This window comes from Serinus canaria, chromosome 1A (assembly GCF_022539315.1).
Source record: "Serinus canaria isolate serCan28SL12 chromosome 1A, serCan2020, whole genome shotgun sequence".
NCBI classification, from domain to species: Eukaryota; Metazoa; Chordata; class Aves; order Passeriformes; family Fringillidae; genus Serinus; species Serinus canaria.
The window spans coordinates 61,336,934-61,353,854 of record NC_066314.1 but is presented as its reverse complement, the minus strand read 5'-3'; the positions used below and the strand labels follow the sequence as shown (position 1 = coordinate 61,353,854).

At 43.0% G+C, this 16,921-nt stretch overlaps 1 protein-coding gene across 1 annotated transcript in view; it reads left to right on the top strand.

Annotated features, from left to right (window-relative positions):
* The first annotated feature begins 5,483 nt into the window (after positions 1-5,483).
* The window catches only part of KIAA1549 (KIAA1549 ortholog), a 141,768-nt gene continuing 130,330 nt past the window's right edge, over positions 5,484-16,921 (top strand). Inside the window, exon 1 of the mRNA XM_050987308.1 lies at positions 5,484-5,595. Coding sequence (XP_050843265.1) covers positions 5,484-5,595 — 112 coding nt within the window. The remainder of the gene's footprint in view (positions 5,596-16,921) is intronic.

Genomic DNA, 16,921 nt, shown 5'->3' with positions numbered 1-16,921 from the left:
AGTTGGCTTTTTTCTCTTCTTGGGCCAGCAGTTGTTGCTACTGTACTTCCTCAGCTAGTTAAAAGGAGTAGGACAGAAGTAAGCCAGAGCACAGGTTTGCATCAAGCAATGTGTGAGAATTCAGAAACAGAACATAAGAGCACAGTAAGACTGAGCTGTATTGTTCTCTAAATGGTTTGAGTCTTTTTTATGTCACATACCATGTGACTTTCCATAGTACACAGCTTTGCAGAGAGGGAAAGAAAAACATTAATTAAAAAAAAAGCATTCTCGGCTCCTTAGACACAAGTGTGTGTAAGAAAACTAAGAAAACTAGATGTTTGAGAGCATTGGAATAGTCCAACAAACTGTCTGAAGGTCTTCACAAAGCCAGGCTAGAACACTGCCTTCAAATATTTTTTCAGTGGGTAGTTCAGTAAATTGGAAACAAAATCTATTAAAAAAAAAAATTCTGCACAAAAATCTATTTCTGCACAAATTTCAGCAGCTGCAAAAGAGCGGGAGAAAAAAAACCCGCTGTTTTTTTACACAAATATTGTTCACAGAAGGAAAATATATCAGCAGGAGCTCTGGTCAGAGTCCCAAACTAGAAATAACTGGAAGTTTAATTATTGGGCAGTTGACTGGATCCATGGGAAATAATGTGGATGATTTCTGATTCACTTCAGTGTCTCTGAACCAGGGTTCTGATGTGAAATTCTGAGAATTGTGTTTCTGGATTTGGGTATTACATTTGCCACAAAAAGCAAGGTGATTGGAAAGTGCTTTCATGTTGGCAAGAGTGTCTAATTTCACACCTTTCTTTCCAGCAAAACCTAGGCAACAAGATGTGAGCAGTTCCAAGAAAAGCCTTCTGAGGACGCTCTTGTTTCTATCACTGCAATGTGGGTGCACATTTCCACAGCTAAGGATGCAGCTTCTGAATGTCCCTATGTGTGTATTCACTTCTAAGGTTCCTATCTAAAATGTTGTGGGTTTTTTTCCCCTCCTTACTCCCTTCACAAAACAAACTCTCAGTTTCCAGGTGAAGCCTGTCATCATTAATCTAATCATACTTTGCACAGCCTTTGATTTTTTTTTTTTTGCATCCTCAGCCTTGACCCAGTGATAAATCAGAGTAGCCGTCGCTGTAGTGGAAAGCTCAGTAATGTCAAAAGCTTCCTGGTGAATGTGCAATGGGAAGTCATTCAGCAGTAAGCAAATAACCCTTGCAAGTCACACTGTTAGAAAAGATAGCTTCTACTCTTCTCTTGAGCAGCATGTCTCATATCTTGCTCCATATCACCATGGATCACAGCAGGATACCACAGGAAAGAATTTCTCACTTCCAAGTCAGTTACTTCTTATGATAAATGCATTCACAATCTGCAGTGTAAAACTTAGTTAAAATTATAGCTGCTTTCACTTTTTGAGTTTGCAAAGTTCCACTATTTCTGGTCTGTTTTAATGTCCTAACAAAATGTGACATAATTTCAGATTTCTGTTTTAGTAGAATCTGAAGTGTCCTATAGGTCTGTGGGGGATTTTGTTTGTTTTGGTTTTTTTATATGGATATAATTAACTGTCATTCTTGACTAAAGATGCTTGTTAGAAGCATGTATGGTCTTTTGGGTTTGGTTTTTTTGCTGTTCCAAAGGGAAAAGAAAAACACAGCCAAATCCCAGCATGTCATCTGAACACGGGACATCTGTGTGAAGTTCTTGCTGGTTATTCTGTAGCATCTTTTATCTGTGCATCTGCAATAGGTGAAAAGGAGATGAGAGAGAGGGAGAGAAGGTAGTTGGTCTTAAATCAGTGGGAGTCAGCTACCACAAAGATGCCAAGTTCATGTGCACAAATCCTGCCCTGGTTCATAAAAACAAATGGGTGAAGTAAACGTCAATCAGGTTGACTCAAGTGATGTGGCTTTCCAGGACTGCAAAAAAATAAAGAAACTAAACAACAGTACAAAAATCTTAATGTAATTACTAAGAGGAGTAGGACCTACAACTGCAAATGCATTGTCCCAGTATGGCAAAGTATGACTCTGGTGAAAGAAGAGGCTAAACAGGAGAGAGGATCATCTGAGATTAGGGAAATTCTTTCACACCTTCTGGGAAACAGCAGCCCAAACCAGAGGATGAACTGTAGCCTAACAGGTAACTGCCTCACAACTCCTCTTTCAATGCTGGTTGTTGTTTAGCAACAAGGCTTTAATTTGGAGGTGTCTGCTGGAACGTGTGAAATTGCAAGGGAATAGAGAATATGTGATGGAATGTGACAGTTCTTAAATTGCCCCAGGAAGCGGGAAAGAAACAGACATACCAGTTTGGTCTCAAAAGACACAGAAACTGGGGAACAAGAACCCAAATACAAGACAAGGAGATTATTTTTGTGAACTGAACTCTGGGAACTGGAGCAGGAAATCGTGTTAGGTGAGACAGTGAATGTTAGTGGTTGCAGAGTATTTCATTATGGATGACATCTTAGAAATGTGAGAGAAGTCTCACACTTTAGTCTGGAAAGTTACCTCTGGATCTTAGTGAAACAAATTATCTACAGGCAATCTGAAATGTACTAAAGGCAGCATTATGTGCTCTGTTACTAGAGGCACTGTTAGGACAACAGTGAAATGTGGTATCTTTAGGTGAAGATGATAGGATCTGAAATATGTTTTGTAATTAAGTATTTCAGGGGTCTTAAACGCCAAAACTCCCCCAGAATCTGAAGGAGAGATGGATTCCTGTTCACTTACTGAAGGTTAGCTTATTAAAAGAAAAAGAGAACCACATTTTGCAAACAGAAAGAGTATGTGACTGCATGCTCCAATGCCAAACATGCATGCACACAGCTGCTTACAATGAAGTCATATTGGAATGATGTGGGTTTTTTAAGCTTTTGGTGGCTATTGTTTAGTCTGCACTACAGATTTGCAGGAGAGGACAAGAGTAACTGAAAGAGATGGCAGCAATGAAGTACCTGACAAGGGTGTATCCACAAACGGTGGGTATGGAATTATAACAAAAGGCTAGAGTACTCTTTTGAGCTGAGCTGTTTTCAGGGACTGGCAAGTCGCAAAGAAAAAAAATTATGTCCTAATGGGTTCATGTTTTAGTAAATTAAAAGAAATATCAAAGCCATTCTTCTGTCTATCCACAATTTAATGCAACAGAAGTAATCCTCAGACCCTGATTTTTTTATTTGCTCAGTTAAAAGGGAAAAATGGTGATGTGATGCAAGTTTTTCTGCATCCAGTTTTCTGTTAGATATTTCAAAAACTATAGGGCAGAGGGGGATTTGTCCTACTGTGGTCTTCTTTTTGTAATGTTTAACATCTTTGCATGAGATTTTTTACCTTAGATGTTCAATTTAGATTGAAGATATATGTTGTAAACACCCATGAAATATTCTGTAAAATGTCTCTCCATGTACAAATTGAAAAAAAATTATATCTTGCTGACCGAGAACAACTTTTAGAATGAAATTACAGGTCAGTATAGTAGAAAAAAGTATTGTGCTAGAAGGCCTGAAATACTCATCATAGTTGGTTGCCTTTGATAAAATGGCATCTGAGGATTTTTTGACCCTGAAAATGTCTAATGTAATACCAAGGGATTTTTTTGAGATTTCCCACCCTCTCTTTACTTGTGATGTCTATATTGAGCCACATCTTCAGCTGATGTGATTTCAGCTTTGCTTATTTCCATTGCCAAGGACTCACCATGCTTTATTTTCCTTTGCTGAATGAGTGTGATGTTCATTGTGTGAAGTACAGGTATAGCTCATTGTTTTACTTCTGTATGTCAGCAAAATGAATCCTTCTCTCCTTCCATCCATCTCTGGGAGTGAGTTGTTTCTGCTGCAATGGATGTGTTCCTGATGAACTGATACCCTGGTTAATTTTGAGTGCAGCTGAAAAATATGTGAGCCCAGCTCTAATCTGTAGTGGGATCTTTTCCCAGCTGTCCCTATTTGGTGCTCCTTAGTGACTGTGTGCCCTGGCAGCCAAAAGGGCCATCCATGTCCTAGGATGCATCCAGGACATCTCTGGCCCATCAAGGGACATGATTGCTCTGCTCTCCTGCAACTTCACCTTGAATCCTCTGTGCAGTTTTGAGTGCCACAATATAAAAAAGAATCTAAAACTATTAGAAATCATCCAAAGGAGGGCCTTGAGTATGGTGAAGGGCCTTGAGAGGAAACCATACAAGGAGCAGCTAAGGTTGCTTGGTCAGTTCAGCCTGGAGGAGACCTCACAGCGCTCCACACCTGCCTGGTTGGGGGGAAGCAGAGTGGCCGGCACTGATTTCTCTCTGGCGACCAGTGACAGAACCTGAGGGAATGGCCTGAAGCTGTGTCAGGGAGATTTGGCCACAATATTAGGAAAAAGTTATTCCATTGAATAACCTGAAGGTGGTTATTCAGTGGAACAGGCTTCCCAGGGAAGTGATCACAGCACCAAGCATGACAGAGCTGAAGAAATGTTTGGACAAAGTTCCCAAGCACATGGTGTGACTCTTGGGCCTGCCCTGTGCAGGGCTTACTCTACAGCTCAGTGTATTTTGTGGTTCTTTGGCTGCTGGACTCCCCCCTGCTCCTGAGGAGAGCGGGGCTCAGGACAAACCCTGCGGTGAAAGGGTCCCCTGTCCTTATATTTGCAATCTCCTGGATGTCCTGCCACAAGCTCTGCCCTCACGGCCGCGCCCGTTACTGTTCCAGCTCTCAAAACTCCGCGCACCGCCTGGGGAAGAGCACGGGCACCACTCAGCCTGCCCTGAGGGCTGATGGACGGGACTGCCGGCGTCCCAAGCTCACTGTGCCAGGGGAGAGCACACCCAGGGAGCAGCGGCTGCAGGGGCACCACGCTCCCGGAGCACACAGCGGCAGACACCAGCCACCGGCCACCCCGGGGCGCGGCGGGCGGGAGGCGCCGGGCGGAGCCGCAGCCGTCCCGCCCCTCATGGCCCCGCCCCCGCTCCCACCGCCCCGGCGGAGGGGGCGGGCCGGGCGCGCCCCCGCGCAGTCGCGGACGCGGCCGGGAGCGCGCAGGTGGCGGGCGGGCCGGCTGTGCGCGCCGCCGCGCGCCGGGTTCCGCCGGGGGCAGCGGGTCGCCGGCGGGCGGGGAGCGAGCGGGTGTCGGGTCCGGGCTGCCGCCACCGCCTTCTCGCACGTGAAGGGCCGTAGCCGTCCCGCCGAGGAGCCCCGCTATCCCGCAGTGCGGGGGCTTCCCCTCCGCCTGCCCTCGGGGCGCCGAGCCGCACCGCTCGCCCTCCCCCGCCGCTCTTGGGAGGCGCCGCGGCGCTGCCCCCGTGAGCGCTCCCCACGGGGTGGGCGTGGGGAAGGGTGGGTGCTGCGGCGGCCTCCCGTCCGCGGGCGTCCCAGCCCCGCCGGCGGTGGATGCGCCCGGGAGGAGCCGCCGAGCCCGCCCAGCCCTTCCAGCCCCCCGCGGGGGGGACGCGGGGACCGCCGCGATGACTTGACGCCGGGCCGGGCCGTGCCGTGCCATGGAGGGGATGACACGCTTCGTGGTGGCCGCGGCGCGGTGGCGGCCGGCGCTGCCCGCCCTGCTGCCGCTGCTGCTCGCCGTGCCAGCGCTGCGGGGCTCTCCCGCCGCAGGTAAGGAAACAAAGAGGGCCCGGGGGCAGGTGTGCGGGGCCCGGGGGCCGTGCCGGGAGCGGAGCGGGGCGGTGCGGGGGGAGGCAGCGCCGGTAACAATGCGGCGGTGCCGGCGGGCGGGGGCCGGCGCGGCGCGGCCGGGGAGCTCCGCCAGAAAGGCGCGCATTGTTCGCCGGCAGACCGCGAACGCTCCGGTGCGGGGCCGCGGCAGCCCCCGGCTCACGGCTGGGACCCGACCCGCGGAGGCGAAGGAGAGAAGCGGTGCGGGGACAAAGGGGACACCCGGCTTTTCGAGCTTGTAGGGTGTCCTGTGCCGGGCAGTGGTCACCGCCCGTTGTGGCCTCAGTGCCCGGGCACCTGGAAGTGCCCCGTGTCGGGCTGCGGTAGCACCTGCGGGGTACATGCAGAGCAGCCTGGCTCTCCTCCAGCTTTCGAGTGAGGAGGCATTCGGAGCCTCTCGAAACGCCCAATACGACTTTCTAAGCACCGCCGTGGCATGACTTGTGCATGGAGAGAACGGTTCGGGCTCCAGAGGGTGGTGTATTCAGTAGGTGGTTCAGAAAAACCATGAATCAGTGACCCCTTTTTTTTTCCTCTTGTGGCTCTAGGTATCAAAATTAGTCTGTAGTTAAGCAGACAGTTTAATCACAAAGATGTCTCATTTGGTTCTGGTCCCATAGCACTTCTTGGTTCATCTTTAATACTTAAAAAAACCCCCAATAATAACTATCACTTCATGGAAAGGTACAGTTTTGCTGTGATTAGGTTTTCATTTTGGTAGATAGCAGGTATAAAGTAATACATTTTACTCAACATCAGAAAGTTGTTGGTAAGTGGCAGTAAGTGATAAAGAGCCTGCAGTAACCTGTTTCATGAAGCAGACCAATTAGTATTGACTCTTTTGTTCAAACACAGGAATTGTGGTGATTAATATTGGGTGCTTAAGAACCCTTGCTGTTATAAAACATGCTTATCTCTTTATAATAATCCTTTATTCCACTTCAGAAAGTAGTTCGTGTTTTGGAGGTGACTAGTTAGCTTTTCAGGGAAGTTACACACTCCTCCAGCTCCTGTCCTAGCCTACAAGAGATGTTCCATTCCAGGCTACATGAAAATTGATATTTAATTGTAAACTTCAACAATTTTTCTTAAATAGATCAGGCTTTGCATACAAATAGAAAGCAAAGCACTAGGTTCGTAAGTTGGAAATTTACTTGTGTTTTTTTTGCCTCTGTGAATGGCTGGGTTTCTTCTGTATTTTCATAGTCATTGAAGGCTCTTGTTTGTTTCTCTGGTACATAGTAGCTTTTAATTAAACATGGCTGTGAATTTCTGTAAACATTTGTGTGATTCTTGTGCATTCTTGTATAACTTAAAAACAGCAGTAGAAAAATTATGTAACTCAGCCAGTGTTGGAGCTGCTGGAAGAGAGTACTTAGAGACAACAGATCTTGCCCAAAGCGTGGCTTTCCTGCTCAGTCTAGGGCAGGAGCCTTTAAGCTGTTTTGATTTGAGAGTCTTCTATGTTTTTAATTTCCACTAGGCATGTGAATCATGTCCAATGAACTTGAGGATACTAAGAGTAAACTTGCTCTTCAGAGGATGCTTTTTTTATTGGCATCTCAGAAATGGTCCCTTTAAAGAGAGATTTAAAGTCTGTAAGTTGAAGAGAGCAAGGATATTTTGTTCCTTTTCGTTCAGGTGAAATGCTTTATTTAAAAGCATGACAGAAGTCTGATTTCTCTTTCTGGGGCCCATAAGGTTTGGAAAACACCATCTTTATCAGAATCTTGTTTTCAGTGTTGAATGTTTTGATGGTATCGTGGGTGTTGTGAAACAGAAGAGCTGTATACTGACCAAATGCCCTAGGTTTGGGCATCATTCACTTAACTGATCAACAGATTTACAACTCTTGTAAATCTCTCTAGGGTGCAGTTCATTTGCCTTTCAGTGCCATATGGTCTTGACCAGTCTAGGGACAGCAAGAACAAACTCCTACAGCTCTGAGTTACGCAGAAGGAACATACAGTAAGAGTGGAATGGCTACTTACTGCAGTTGAAATAGCAAGGACAATACTTAAGAAAATTTAGTAGCTAAACAACTTGGGTTTTGGAATGCTTGATCCAGCTCCCACAGAAGTCACATGTTGCTGAATCAGGGCTTCAGCTTCTCCAGTTAGGCAGATGCCGAACTCATAGTATGTGGTTGGACACCAGTGTGCTGAAGGTAGGTTTGCCTTTGAGCACCTCAGTGAAGCAGGGCCTTGGCCAGGCTATTTGAATTTCTCGCTGCTCAGCACAGGCTGTGTTTTTACTTTTGTTCCATTGCACAATCTGCACAACTCCCGCACTGGCAATCAGGAGGATTTATCTTGTCTTGCTGTGCTGTTTTCATGGGAGGGAGGAGACCTGTGTGTTGTGGACTCTGAAAAGACTGCAGTGAGTCTCCTCAGAGACTCAGGGACCAAAGGCAAGTTGTGGAGGTCAAGCAAGGAATCAGATGTAGTTGTCTTATGGGAGAGTTGCAGGATATTGTTTATTCAACATAATTGCATTAGTCTGTTGCAAACACTTGAGTTGGCATCCTATCTCTTGTGGCCAGTTGAGCTTGTCAAGCTTGCTTCCAGTTCATTTTCACAGAAGACCCATATGGTTGGAGGATTCTCTTTATGTCTGCTTTCTATGCTGTGCTAGCTTTATTTATGTCAGCCTCGTGTCTACAAGCTACACTTGTAGTCCTGCCAGAGGAAATGTGTTTTTTGTTTGCATGTTCCTTCAAGAAGTAAGAATGCTAAACAAGCTAGTGGACAGTGCAGCTTTTTGTTCAGCGTTGTCTGTTTTGTGAGTGCTTTTTGTGAAGCAAGGTCTTTGACTTCTCAGGCAGGGCTGGGACTTGAAATACAGCATGACTTTAGCAAAGCAGGCTTTAACAGCTTTGACCTACCTTGGGTGATAGATTTCAGGAACTGGGCACATTAAAGAGCAGTGACTCCTGCTGCAGCAGAAATCTTTGTCTTGGGAAGCTGGTGGTTATGGTAAATGGCAGGTTCTGACATCCCAATTCTTGCTTGTCAGTTCAGAATGTGTGTGCATGTGTGGGAGTTGCTTGGGAGAGAAGTGAAGCAGAATAGACTTCTTAATAATACAGTCTCACTTCAGCTGTGGGAGACATGGCTTTCCTTCATTTGAAAGTAAATCTCATTGTGGCTGATGTCCTAAACTACCAGAGAGTCTCCAGCTCTGCCCATTGTGGCAGACAGTATGAGTAACACTGATTGTGTAAGAGTTATTGTGGATGATGTCCTTAAGTACCAGTGTGTCTCCAGCCTGGCCTGTTGTGGCATACAGCATGATGAATGCTAATTGCATAAGAGTTATTAAATACAGTGTGTCCTAGGAACCTGGGTATAAGGAAAAAAAAGCTGCAAGGAAATGGTTAGCCTTTAAATTTTGTCTTAGAATCCCATAGTTCAGGAAAACAGTAGCATTAAATGAACTTAATTATGCAGTCAGTTTCTATTTTGGCTCATGTAGAAGAATCCCATTCTCATGGAGTCCTTGTAAGTATGGACAGTGTTTCCACTCTGGAGGTATGTGGTACGATGCCTTTCTAGCTCTTGAAAAGTCATATATGTCTATGCTTTTTTTGCAGTGATTGCCAAACACACATGAACTCAATAACAAATTTGATTGATATTCCCTATATGTACTGTGTTTTCAGCTGTTGACGTTACTGGAGACAGCTGTTTTGAAAGACTAAGGAAAAACCTTTTATAAGAGCAATTCATTAGTGGTGTCTTTTTTTTTTTGGTAACACATGAGATTAGGGGGGAAAGAAAAGATAAAAATCAGTACTCACATCACTCATTTGTCTGTGTAATTAATAGCATGTGAAATGCCCAAATAAATATTGGAAATGGGCCTGACTGTTCTAGATCTTACTTAATCTGTAAGATGCGTCTAAGAAATATTTCTGCTTTGCAGTGGAGTTGAGAACAAACTTAAATATTTCAATTGAAATATTATAAAGTGTGCATTTAGCTATGGGCTGAAGCTTTTTCTTCTTTGCAAAATATCAGTTGAAAGAGTTCAGCAACTTCTGATGTTGAGGCAAGAGGAAAACAATGGCTTCTGCTTTGAGTTCTGCCAGCTTCTTTTCTGAACAACTTTAATACCCTTATGCTTTGGAGCAGTGCAGTTAAACTTTGCTGGAGTGCGTCTGCTCTGGGGGGATGTTTTCTCCAGTCTTGCTTTGAAAGTGATTTTTCTTTTTTGAAAGCTTGTAATGACTGAATTTAGGTAGACATGGCTACATTAGAGGAGATGACTTTTTTTTTGTCAGCTGAAGCTTGAATATGGATTATTCTCGTGGAACCTCCCCTACCTGTCAGTACTGATTAGGAGTATATGTGTTGCCTGGGCAGATGTACTCAGCACTCTTCCCATAGTCCAAAGTTTTAGGTGAAAGATTGGACTTTGCTGCTAAAGTCTATCTAAACTGCTCCAGAAGTGGGACTAGACTGAGCTTCAGGACTGAGAACTGACCACCTGCCTGCCTTGCATTTAAGGCCATGTCTCTGTTACATAATGCTTTACTTTCTTTAGGGTGTCTTTGGCATCTGCCTTATGGTGGTCTTTGACTGCACCAGGCCCAAGGGAGCAATCAGAAAGAAGTCTTGAGAAGGAGCCAACAAGGGACTTTAGTTTGGAGTAGGGTCTGAGGATCTTTCCAGTCACTCTTCAGCTTGTTGATGAGATATGACCAGATATCTGGAAATTGTAGGAGGGGAAGAGACACAAATTGCAAGAAGGTTTGTCAGATGGAAGAAACAGGAGCTGGCAGGGCACAAAGAGTAGGATGCAGGACAGTAGGTCAGGAGTGTAAAATAGGTCTGTAGATGAGGGAAACTGCAATGCAGAAATTAATCCTAGGGTAAAGCAAGCAATGCAGTTTAGCACACTGGGAAACACAGATGGACTCAGTTTAAAATAGGAAAATAAGCATAAAAAAATAGTGTTGAAAGGATGAATCAGAAGTGGGGAAGACAAGGGACTGGGACAAGATTGGAGGAGATGTGACCAAAAGCATCAAGCTTGCAGTTTAGAAATGGGAAAATGTATGCCTGCTGCTCTGGGACACTTCCTTCAGAATTTGGCACAGAATTCAGGGCTTCAGAGTGTTGGTCCTTTTCTCCTCTTAGCCAGAAGCATGATAATCTGCTGCTGCTCCTTGGAACATATCATGAATGTGCATGAATCAGCCTTATGACAGAAGTGTTTTTCTAGGTTTGTTTTAAGAACTAGAAAAATTCCTCCACAAAAATTGTAGCAGTATGTGAAGACTACAGAGACAAAAATCAGCGAGTTGGAAATATTGACATTAAAATAACCTATTAACCCATATAGTTTTAAACTTCTGTACCTGCAAGCTGTTGTACAGCTATGGTCACAATGCATGTACCCATATAGATAATATTTATAGCTATAGAGGCACCTGCACATGCACACACCTACACACAGGACCATCGATGTGCTCAGTGACTGATCCTGCTCTGGGGAAAAATGGGAACTGGATAGCAAATGAAGAAGTCTGCAGTGCTCTTGCTCCTTCTGTAGCAGATGTTTGAGGTGTGACATGAAGGGAGGGACAGGGAAGTTTGAATAAAGGTTTTGCTGTTAATCTAATTAAATGCTGTCCTAGACAATTGAGTTATGTTGCTGTTGCAGAATTGCTTAAACCAAGCTTCCCACAGGTGGTCACTAGCTGTGTGTGTTCCTCATTTACTGCATGTCAGACCTCTGGGATCTGTGTTGCAGAAATGCTGAGTGCTTCCAGCTGCCAAAGAAGTCAGGGGAAGCTATTCTTAAATAGATGTTGTGTCTGAAATTCTAAATACTAATTAATGTTTCAAATTAGGCTCTCAGAATTTGACCTAGTTTCTTAGTTTCGCCATTTGTAAAACGTGATTTCTCAGATGCAGTTCCTCATTTTATTTTCAAGATCCTAAGGAATGTCCAAATGCAATAACAGTGAGCAAAAAAAGTTGGTCAGAAAGCCAGATTTTTTTCTTGAGAACAGTAAAGATCCAGCAGATGATAAACCAATCTGCAGAACTTGACTCTACAGAGAACAAGTATAAGAAATAAGCTAGTTGTAAGCAAATAGAAAGTTACAGGTGATGGTGTAACATGATCTATTTACCACCATAAGACTTTTTTAGTGAGTTAACTCACCTTAGATATGGGAAGATGTACTGTGCTGTATCAAAGTGCAGGAGGATTTTGATTTTGGGGATTTTTTATAAATCAAATATTATTTAAAAGAAATCATGGTTACTGATCTTTGCTCACTTTCAGTTTTAGCAGTTTCAGCATACATCCCCTACCTGTTTGCTCTTCATGTGCAAAGTGTTACCTAATCCTTTTAGTCCTTTTCCATTCTCCCCTCTGATTTAGAGAGGCTTCTCTTCTGTGAATTTATATCCTGTATAGAACTTGATTTGACTTCAGCCATCTGGTCAAGACAGCGTGTTAGGTCTTGTGGTTTGAAAAAGATAAGAGGCAAAAATTCACCTGCAAGTAAGGGGAAGAGGAGGGAGGAATGGTGGAAACACAATAAATCAAGGGCCTGAAATACATGTTTTTCAGTAAGGAACATGTATAATGGTGTCATACTGAATGACTTGAAAACCTGCATAGCTCTAAGATGGGGACTGGACAATGTACTAGTATTGTCTTAAGGGGCCTGGTGTCTATCAGGGATCATGGACAGAATGGGATTTAGCAGGATCCCAGTGGTACTGGGCCTCAGGAACACATTGGTTCTGAACTGGGCATATCCTGTGTAACAACTCATTTTTTTTCTTCAGTAGCAGAAGAGCTCCAGCTGGAATGCTGTGTCTAGGCTCTGTCCTTCAAGGAAGAGACAGGCTACTAGAGGCAGTTCAGTTTGCAGAACTATTGGGACTGTGTAATCTAGAAAAAATGCCAAGTGGACAGGACTTTATTCAAACACATAAATTATTAAACATAAAGGGAAATGTAATAAATAGTTGTTTATGTTGAGGAAGAAAAGAAGACTTGAATTCAAGTGGACAAGACAGGTATTCTAACTGCTGATCTTTTTAACAGTGGGGATAATGAAACTGTGAATTGCATGGTTTGGGGCAATTCTGTGATGTGTCACTGGAGTTGACAGATGAGCTTGTAGAATGATCTAGCAGAAGAGGATTGTAACAGTGATATGAAATACTCTGCAGTTATGTTTTTGTGAGATACTACAAATAATAAATAACAAATAAATGTCATTTATGTGCAGACTGCAGCATTGGGACTAATATTCATTACAGAGAACTTTGGTGTACTGATCAGGCGAAGAAACAATCTGTGGTTTTTATGTTGGTTGATTTTTTAGGATTAACATTTTTAAGGTTTCAGAGAACATTTTGTAATCCTTGTTACAGTGTTTTTATCCATGGTACTAACAGGCAGGCTGAACACACTAACTTCGTAAGTTGCTCTCTGTGCAAGGTCAGTTTGTGAAGCATTTTAAAATGCTGCTTCACTGAGAGGTCAACACTGAGACAACAGCTACAAGTAAGTGCTATGGATGTGAATGTGCATGTCTTTATTCATCAACTGAATTATTACTAGCATTTTTATATCTCAGAGATGGGATAGAGAGAGGCAGTATTGAGCTCAAAACACTTTATTGCTATTTCTTTGAGATGTGTGGCTGGTCAAGCTGGGAACTTCTTCATCCTGACACAGAATGTAGGATTTGCCCTTGTCCTTAGCAAAGGAAGTGATGGTGCAAGCAAGAGGCCCTAAGTGATGCAAGACAATTGGGAGACTGGGCAAAGAAATGGCACCAGACCAAAGCTTTCAGCTGCCACATTCTGTGTGCTGCCTTCTGTAGGTCTGTGTCAAAGGGAGAAGACAAATCTTTAGTTCTTTAGTAGTTGAGACATCAGTTCTCCCACCTGGCATCCTGACTGGAGCAGCAACTGTTAGGATAGCAGCAGGGGTGTCCTGGCCAGAGCTGTGAGCTTGTTGGGCTGGGCTCAGGTGTGTGAAGCCCTCAGTTCTGACTAAGCTTTTCTGGACAGTTAAGGCAGTGTGGCACTGTCTTTGTTCCCTCTCCGAAATTGGTTGGTGTGGCAGGATGAGAGCAAGGGGGAGTATGAACTTTGGTCAGAAGAATACTGAAATAAGGAACAGCAGAGGTAACACTGGAGATGGAGCTGTGGTAGCAGTGGGTGAAATTTGGAATATAGATTAGGGTATCAATAATGGAAGGCTGAGTTGGGAAGTCTTGTGCTAAGAGGAGGGCTGCTTGATATTGCAGATTTGGAGGGGTTTTTGTGGGTGCCCTGAATATTTGACTTGAGCATCCTCACTTTAGAGCTTGCCCTAGAGCTGTGGAGAAGGGCATTATCTAAATGGGTAGCTGGTCTCAGTTTTAACAGAAAACTCTCAGATGTCTGGTAAGATAAATATGAGAACTCTAAATGCACTCTGAAAATAAATGGTCACATAGGACAGGTAGATAGTACAATTAAAGATTTTTTTTTTCTTAAGTAGTATTGATACAACTTCAAGATTTTGTTTTCAGCCTCTTTTTTCTTAATTCACACCCTCTTGGACTGAATTTCTTACTATATCTTTTGATAAGGAATAAGAAAATTAAACTGTTAGGAATTCTTATAAGAAAAGAAGGCTCTTTTTTTTTTGCTCCCCAGCCAGTAGTGTATTGAGCTGGTATATAAAGAGTCTCTAAGTAAAGTTCTTTCCTCATTTAAAGGCAGCTGTTTAATGCTGCAGCGTGGTGGAGGGAGCGTTTATTCTTCTAGCTGGGTGTGAACTTGATTAGATGTTGAGCCTGTCTCACCTTTTCCTGTGGTTCATAATTCTCTTGTAAATAAATTCCTCCTCATGTATGCAGATTGCAGTGAGCTCTGCTCAACCACAAAGCCACAAGGATACAGCTGAGCATTACTTGGAGACAAAGCTCCAAGCAGTTATGTAGCAGACCCCTCTGGGCTAGTATCAAGTTACTTTTTGAATGGGAGACAGGCGGTTGTTTGTCAGCTACACTGGATTCTGGTTGGGTAACTTCTCCAGTGGTGGCTGTATTTAAAACTGAAGCTGCTGCTGAATTGGGACTAGCTTGTGTGATATATTAGGATAGAAATTGCACGTCACAGGACAAAATCCTGATCTAGAGCAGAAGTCTGGTTTGAAGATGTTTTCAATTAAAATCTGTCAGTGACCTTACTTCCTGTGCTTGTGGTGAAGGATGAAACAGATTTGGGCTTCCAGCCATTGACATTCAATTTTTAGAAGTTGTAATTTGTTCCATTCTAAAAGAACAAAAAAAGATAATTTTTCTTTGTCTTTCCAGAGTGCATGTGCTTTTTATAGTAACTTGGTTTAAAAAATTACGTAAGTGCTTATCAACATGGTAATCAAAGTTTTCGCAAGAAATATTTTATCCAATATTAATACAAGCAAGGAAGTTTCAAGAAAATAATTGTATTAGTCTGTTTACTTTGTTTACCTTTGTGAGCAGTTACTTTGCTGCTTCTACCACAACCATGTTCTTAAAACTGTAAAATTTGTCAGAAGGATTAGGAAAGCTGAGGAATGTGAAATGAAAGTAAATCCAGTTCCTTTATTTTGAGTTGACTGGATTCCAAGCAGGCGGTGTCACTTGAAGGTATAATCTTCTTAACGTCCTGGGAGTATTAGAAACTTAGGAATAAAATTGAATATAGTTTCTGTACTGACCTATTCTTGGGATTCTTTAGTATTTAGCATTGCTATTTACCATGTATAAAGTTTAAGCAGAGAAATCAGGTGGTAATAGGTCTAGAAACCTTAAAGAGGTTCCTTCAGAGTTTTTCTAAAATAACACTCAAATGACGGTTTTGATGTATTTTTTTAATGAGCCAAAGCCATCACTGAAACATGCTATTATTGTGTGAAACTGCGTTAACGATTTAGAATGGTTGTATTTTATATTTGGAAATAAAACTCAGTCACTGGAGAATAGAATGCAGCCTTATGTTGGATCATATATTCAGTAAAAACATGTATGACTTAGATGAGATACTTCAGAAATATTCCCCAGTACTTTCCTTCATTTCCAAATATTATCAGCCTTGGAGGCCACATCTAAAATTTGTTCTCTGGAAATATGATGTTAAATAGATTTCTAGATATTTTCAAAAGCAGAAATAAGTATTTTACATCTTCCAAATGCAGGTGCATGAGTTAATATGCTTTATGAAGCCAAGTATGCTGAATTGAGTGAATACTTAATAGCTCCTACTTCCATTTCTCCTAATCAGAAATTACATTTCTAATGCATTAGTGGACTTGGGGTTTATGAAAATGTATTTTGAGATTTGATGCTTTTAGTTTTGAGAGAGCTGGAAAAAATGAGGCTATTACCAGTAGGATGAAAGTAATGAATTAAATAAAACAGCAGTTATTTGGATTCTTCAGAGTGTTTAAGATCAATTCTAGTGGATGGAATTATTGGTAGGAGGACAGGTGAAAAGCACAGGTGCATGCTAAGTATAGTTTGTTGTAGACAGGGAAAGCAACCACCCAAACCAGCAGGTGTTTGTGAAACACTCATCTAGGCTAAGGCATGTAGTGCTGGGTTATGCTCATAATACATTACTGTGTGTGTTCTGGTTTGTTTTTGGGGGTTTTCCCCCTCCCTTGGGAGATAAGGGAAGACATTAAATCAGGTAGTTTATTTTTCATGACTGAAGAGTGCATAAAGGTTGAAGCCTATCTGTGTTAGCTTGGCCATATGAACTCTCCCAAAGTTTAATTGGAAGCACCGTCTCAAATTCCATTTCTATTGTGCTCACCTTGGGAGCTACCTCATACAGTAACCTGAGAGCAGCTTTACTCTGGTAATTCTACAGTGCCTTCCTTAAGTTTCTTCTCCTGCAGTGGGAAGGAGCAGGAACACAGGCTGTCAGCAGGAAAGAACAGGGAGCATGTGGAGTTCATGAGATGGGGAACCCCAGTGACTAAAGCTCCCATTTGGACTGTCTCTAAAACCTGCAGTGTATTTATTGTGCTAACTTTAGTATGGTTTATCTTGCTTGGAAACATTATAAGGTCATAAGCTTGTTGATGCTTCCTGATTTGTTTCTGCAGTATAAGAGAAATGGCATTATGGCCTCCTTTGTAACTTCTGGGGTTGGGTTCCTTACTGCTTCAAAACTGTTGAGGCAGGAATTTCCTTTCTCTTCCAATCTAAAGAGTATAGAGCCTTTAAATTTGAGCTCTGTTGCCTCAAGCT